The sequence below is a fragment of the Rhincodon typus genome, chromosome 25, assembly GCF_021869965.1.
Source record: "Rhincodon typus isolate 14 chromosome 25, sRhiTyp1.1, whole genome shotgun sequence".
NCBI lineage: Eukaryota > Metazoa > Chordata > Chondrichthyes > Orectolobiformes > Rhincodontidae > Rhincodon > Rhincodon typus.
Window position 1 is genome coordinate 530,551 of NC_063356.1, and position 7,085 is coordinate 537,635.

The 7,085-nt window shown below is 40.0% G+C and overlaps 1 protein-coding gene across 1 annotated transcript in view; it reads right to left on the reverse strand.

Moving 5' to 3' along the window:
- Nucleotides 1–3,319: 3,319 nt before the first annotated feature.
- The window catches only part of LOC109919430 (monocarboxylate transporter 5-like), an 83,100-nt gene continuing 79,334 nt past the window's right edge, over nucleotides 3,320–7,085 (reverse strand). Inside the window, exon 7 of the mRNA XM_048611797.1 lies at nucleotides 3,320–3,573. Coding sequence (XP_048467754.1) covers nucleotides 3,320–3,573 — 254 coding nt within the window. The remainder of the gene's footprint in view (nucleotides 3,574–7,085) is intronic.

A 7,085-nucleotide genomic window follows, 5' to 3' on the forward strand; every position in this document is an offset into this window, starting at 1 on the left:
GAGCTATATTCTGAAATATATAAACTTGTATAGCCCTCAGAGAATGCTTCCTTCATCAATTTTTTTTTAATTGATTTTAGTTTGAATATTGAAATACATGTCAAAAGCTACTGCATCTTCAATTTTGAAACTGGTTGGAACTAGGTTAAAAACTTTTTTTTCTGTATATTTAAAAATTGGATTGATAAGGTGCTTGGGAGACAAACAAGTTGAATCAGGAAATAAGTCTTCGACCTTTGGTCTTGTCTAAAAAGTAACTTTAGGCTATATTTACACGGGTTTGGAAACAACTGGAAAACTCCATTTAAGTGATTAAGCTGAAAGCTACATTAGCTTTTCATGAGCAAACTGTAAAATCCATACAGCACTGCACACGTCACAAAAGCTGTGTGTCTAGAGCTAGTTATGGTTAATAAAAATCCCTGGTTGTGTTGAACTTGTAGAATTCTAGTTTCTTTTACAGTTTTTTCATTTCCATGATGATGGAACTAAAATTGTGTATCTAATTCATTTGGCAATCAGTACTGAATACTCTTCAACTGTTGACTGAAGTTTATTTTTTTGAGGATTGGATAACACTGACAGGAGTGTTTTCCATCCTTGAGGGCACAGAATTATCCAAAAGTGTGGGTCAAGTTTCCTGTAAGGTGGAAAAATTCTATTTGGGTTCATTCAACAAGCCAGAAACTTTGGCTGCCTTTCTGGTATCAGTTCATCAACTTATTAAAACAGGACAGTGAAATAATGTTATGGAGGTGAGTGATCAATAAATTTAGTCAACTTGATTTTATGGCTTGCCCAGTGAGATTTTTAAACACTTTTTTTTTTTCTCTGGGCTTGCCTGTCAAGTATCACAACCACTAGACTACTGTACCTGCTGAGGGAAGGGGTGATGCACTGAGTTAGTTTAATCATCTATAGGATGAGACCTTCAGTCAATTTAGCTGTTTAAAGTTGAGCCTCTTAGTGAGTGACAGGGATCCTGCTCAGGCCAAGATAATACTCCTAAGCAGAGTTTCTGAATTCTTCCCTTCCATGAGCAGAACCTTATGACTCAGCTAAACCAAAGTGAAGTTAAGATGCAACGAACATTTATAGAAAATAACTCCTTTGCTGTTCCCAAGATATTGTTTACTGTCATTTTGTTAGTAATCATTGCTGATGCCATAAAATACTATCATGTGTGCAGCTGCAGCAATTCGTTTGTGTGTCATGTTGAGTGTTAAGCTCTTATTGCAGGTTAACATTCAGCTGCTGAAAGTATTTCAAGTTTGCTTGTTTATTTGACAACATTATAAAAATAACCCCCGTGGGACTATTTTGTGATATTTTAGAGCTGTTTTGGGAAGTGATAAGGAATTTAGAATCTGTGAAAATCTAGGTTGTATTGCACAGGACTGTTTGCTTAAATTTATGAAAAAGATCTTGACCACGTGGAGTATTGAAAAGGAAAACAAGAGGAACAAATCCAGACAGATCTAACCATTGCTAAAGTGAGTAAAAAACATTCTGTGAGAACATATCTTCAATCTGTTGTGAGGTTTTCTTCAGAATTTTGTGACACCCTTCATGAAATCATGATCATAGATCAAATATCTGAACAAATTCTGTTGTTCTGTTATCTTTATTTTCTAAGAAGCTTTATTGAATGACCAGAACTATATTGTTTTAACAATAACACAGAACTAATGCACTTCTCAAGAAACAATTAATTTTATTTTATATACAGTAAAATCTACAATGACTCTCAACAGTTTTAAAAGGTATAGTTCTGTTGGGCAGAGAAGTAAATATGGTTGATGCCCATTATTTTGGATCGATTTTAATGGGAAATAAAAATTCCATTTATGAAAACACCTCCAAGAAAGATGAAATTTATCTAATTGTCAAGAATTTGTTATTTGTCATGAATTTGTATTGTGATGCTCGTATTTATTTCAGAAGTTACAATGACAACCTATTCCACAAAGTATTAGTGGTCACCTGTCAAATCTGGGATCAGAGTTCAAGCCCAGTCCCTTTGCTTTATTGATTCTAATGGATCAATGGGGAATGAGTTTAGATTGTTTCAAACCAATTATTTTGTTGGTCATAGCATTGTTGTTCCTAGCTGGTCTGTACTGGCCAAAGGATAGCTGTGACAGGATATTCACACTGATGCATAATGAATACTTAGTGAAAATTGGAGAGTGAATTATCTTTATTCACTTAACTCAACTCCATTCCAAAGTACTATTTGCTGATCCCCATTATTGGAAAACCTGTTATCCAGAACTTGTGCCATACACCCCTCCTGTCTGACTCGTCCTTCTCCACTGTTTTCCAAACCTCTTTCAGTGATGTCCAAATCTAATCTGGTCCATACCAAATCTCTCCTATCTCGGTTGTAATCTAGACCACATTGGTTCTTAATGATGATCTCTTTGCCATTCCTTGCTTTTGAGAGTTTATGACTAATGTGCTCCCTTCCTCCTTAATGTCTAGAAGCATAGTGAAATATTGCTGTTTAAGATGATGTATAAATGCAAGTTTCTAAACTCTGCATCTAATTATGTAGTAATTGACTTCAGAGTAATTAGTGGCCCTTTTCAGAGCTTGAAAAGGGGAGAAAAACACTTGGAAGACTTTTCAGCAGTAAGGACCAGAGCAGTAGTTGCAAGCAGATCTGATTAATACAACCTTCTGTCTAGGATGTGAATCTCACCACTTTCTTGCAGTAAATTACATACCATGTACTTCCAAGAGAAAATTGGTTCAACTTGTTTTGGTACTGGAGCAGCTGGCTATCCCACTCTAACTGCCTGGTATCTCTGGGGAAATGCTTTTGCCAAAATTCTGCATAGAAAAGTGTGAGCTATGGTGGTGAACATTTAAGTGCTGGAATAATAACCATGGAAGACACAGCTTCCTCACTCATTTTGAAGATTCACATTAATGGGTGCCAGCTGTAAAAAGATTTACATTTGTGATGGGGATGCAAGCTTGTCTCCCTAAAGCATGGTGCTGGGGAAGGAGGTACATTTTTTTTTTTTGTTGTCCTGAACCCAATGGCTCAGGCATTACTTTGCCCATCAGCCTGCAGTGAGAGTTTGTTGGGAGTTTCCCTGGCAGTACCCAAATTTCATATCGACACGAATGCAAAATATTAAGAATTGATCCTGCTCCTCTGCCTTTAATATTCACAAATATAATTTTGAGTGGATTGCATTGAAATTTAAAAAAAAGTCTTTAAATCTTGGCTCTTGAATATCTATAAAAAAGGTGACTGTTTCCCAGCATCTTAGAAATTACAAATCCTTGTTCAGTAAAGCAGTCTTCTTTACACAGAGCTAATTTGTTCTAGCTTCTCAGTCCTTATATCAGATGGGGTGATAACTTGCCCATTATGACATTCAGCTCCACAAGTTACAGTTTTTACTGTCTCCATCTTTACTGTAAGAGTCTCTGCTTGCTTTCTTGCCTTGTATCGACGTGCTGTGGGTTCCAGAAACAGAGAAACAGAAGACAGCAAGTAGCACACGCCAGCCAGATAAAAAGAGCAGTCGTAGGTCTGTGTGTAGTCATATAGCCAACCTGCAAAATTTGCAAGACATAGACAGTATGACAAATACAGCACCTGTATAACTGCACTTATCTATTAATAAACCCATTATCTTGAACCCACCTAAACCTCTCTGAAACCTTTTGTGTTTATACTTATTACACAGAGGTGGATTATGATCATTCACTGACAAACCAACAGCTTCACCAGTCCCAGTTAAAATGTCTGTGTAGCTGGTTAAGGGCTATGCAAACCATCAAAAGTGAGGGGGTGATAGGGACACAGGGAAGGGATTAAATCAAAATGGAGTTTGATGGGGAAATAAAACACTGTATCCTTCCTACTCTCTCAAGGCATCGACAGCATTGAGGTCAACACCATGTGTTTCTTCTGCAATGACACCTGGCACTGTGGAAGAGGGCCTGATGAGGGCAGAGATGACATGTTCTGAGTGAGCAAACCTAACTGAGTCTTGGCTAATCAGATCACTTTTTGGAATACAACTATCCTAAAACATGTACCATGAAATACTACCTCTATAAAATCAGTCTGCAGATCATTCTCCACTCGACCCTAAGTCCATTTTTATTTCAAAAACCCGACGTTGCTGGAGAAACTCAGTAAGTCTGGCAGCATCTGTATAGAGAAACAGAACTAATTCTTCATTGAAACATTGACACTGCTTTCATTGATTTGACACAGATGCTGCCAGACCTGTTGAGTTTCTCTAGCAATTTATTTTTGTTTCAGATCTCCAGCATTCATAGTTTGTTTTAATTGTATTTTTAATTTCATTTACCTTGCTTTTGGTGTAAAAGCATTTTTATCAATCCAGCCTTTAACAATGATCATCAGCAGTGAAGCAAAGATTCCAGTTCAGGCTGTGATCTAATTTCTTGCTTACAGAACTCAGTACACTTTTTGGTCATAAAAGCATAAAACAGGTTGAAACAAGAAATGCTGTACACACCCCTTGTTCATGAAATCCCTTTGACATAAGACCTCACATCTTATAGTCCCCACTTGAATCACTCCCCACACCCTACCAGCTAAAGATGCCACCACCTCTTGATGACCCACCTCCTGGCTGACTGCAAATATCACCAACTACAAACTGGTAACTGACCTGACTAGTCAAGCCCTATTTACAATATTCCACAGAAAATGTGGACAATTCTGACAATTACTACTTTTGAGGTCCTTTTTTCTTCTTTGAATTTATGTCCTAATTCCCTATACTTGGCTTGTAGAATGTCACTGCTGCCAGAGGTTCCAGCACACCTGCTCCAATTGCTTGGACCCCTCTCACTATCACCACCTACTGCTGGAGATCCCATTACACACTTTCCTGCTTGAGACTTTGAACATAAGAACTAGGAGCAGGAGTAGGCCGTCTGGCCCTTCGAGCCTGCTCCGCCATTCAATAAGATCATGGCTGATCTTTTCGTGGACTCAGCTCCACTTATCCGCGTTCTCACCATATCCCTTAATTCCTTTATTGAAACTGCACATAACACGAGATAACAGTCAGTGTGCTGTGACAGTGACAGAATTATTTCACATCCTTGAAATGGATAAATGGTAAGGGTTGGTTTGATAGCCAGGATATGCACGAGTACGTTTTCAGTTTTTTATTAGTACTGATACCTTCCAAGTTATTCAGGTTCTGTGATGGATCACTCACATTGAGGTCTAGGGTGCTCAGATCTTTGGAAGTCACACAGTGAGTGGCACTTGCTGCTTCAGATTTCCACCTCCTGACAGGTCATTCTTGTATTTTCCTGACCGGGAGTAGGTCTCCCCAAACTGGATACAGCCCTTTGATTCAGACGCAGATCACTCAAGTATACCTCGTTGACTCAAATTCACTCAAGCCATCATACTTAAGGTTCAGCAATTCCACTGAGTGAGCTGCTTACCACCAAGTATTCCACCAAGCTTTTGACCTTAGGCAACTTCCCCTCCCTCCGAGCCAGTTTCTGAGACTCCCCTCCAGCTGGTCATGCAGAGCATGGTTGAACAGTTCACACTGTTCATTACCTTCTGGTTTGTCCTGTTTAGTGTTATTATCCAATCATAGATAGCAAGAACTGCAGATGCTCTACATCGATGAAACCAAGCATAGACTTGGAGACCATTTCATAGAGCATCTGTGCTATGCATAAGACAAACGACAACACCTTCTGGTCGTGAACTATTTTAACTCCCTTCCCACTCTCTGGGTGACATGTCCGTCCTGGGCCGCCTCCAGTATCACAATGACACCACCTGCAAATTGGAGGAGCAGCACCTCATATTCTGCCTTGGGAGCCTACAGCCCACTGGTCTAAACATAAAATTCACCAGTTTTAAAATCTCCCCTCCCTTGGCCTCATCCCATGTCCAAGCCTCACTCTCATCCCTGCCTCCTTGACCTGACACCACTGTCCATCTTCTCTCCCACCTATCTGCCCCACCCATCCCACTGACCAATCCCCACCACTAGCTACTTGCAATCACCTATTCCATCCCACCTACCTTCCCCAGCCCCACCTCTACTATTTATTTCTGAGATCCTTTTCCCCTCCCCATTTCTGAAGAAGGGTCACAACCTGAAACGTCAACTTTCCTGATCCTCTGCTGATTGGCCTGCTGTGTTCCTCCAGCTCCACACTGTGTTGTCACAAACTAATCATATATTGACACTGGCTAGAGTTGAGGCTTTTTTGTAATGGATGCATAAACTTGATGAAGACATCAGTGGGTAGATAAATGTGTTCAATCCCACAGCTACAGGGATCAAGGACCATAAAATCTATTGCAAGGGTCCCTTGAGTTTTCTTCGTAACCAGGGATCCTGTGCTGGGGTGAAGTCATATCCTGGCTTCGGCAAAAGTCCATCTCTCACATTTTTGAAAGCAGTCATCAATATCAAAAATATTATAAATAGCAAGGGGAAATCATGCTTGACAACTTTTTTACAGTACCTTAAGGTGGTAACATACAGGATAGATAAAGAGGAACCAGTAGATGTAGTATATCTAGATTTTCAAGAGGTGTTCAATAAGGTATTTTGCATAAGGCTACTTAACAGCCCCTGGTGTTGCAGGTAGTATATCAGCATGGATAGAGAATTGGCTAACTAATAGAAGACAGTTGGGATAAAGGGAGCATTTTTGTGATGATAACTAGTTGAATGTCACAGGGTTCAGTGCTGGGGCTACAATTATTAACACTATTCATGACTTGGATAACTTCAGTAAGGTGTTCGACAAGGTTCTGCATGGTAGACTGGTTAGCAAGGTTAGATCACGTGGAATCCAGGGAGAACTAACCATTTAGATACAAGACAACAAGGTGCAGGGCTGGATGAACACAGCAGGCCAAGCAGCATCATAGGAGCAGAGAGGCTGACGTTTCGGGCCTAGACCCTTCATCAGAAAAGGGGGAGGGGAAGGGGGTTTTGAAATAAATAGGGAGAGAGTGGGAGGCGGATAGAAGAGGGATAGAGGAGAGGATAGGTGGAGAGGAAACAAACAGGTCGAAGAGGCGGGGATGGAGCCAG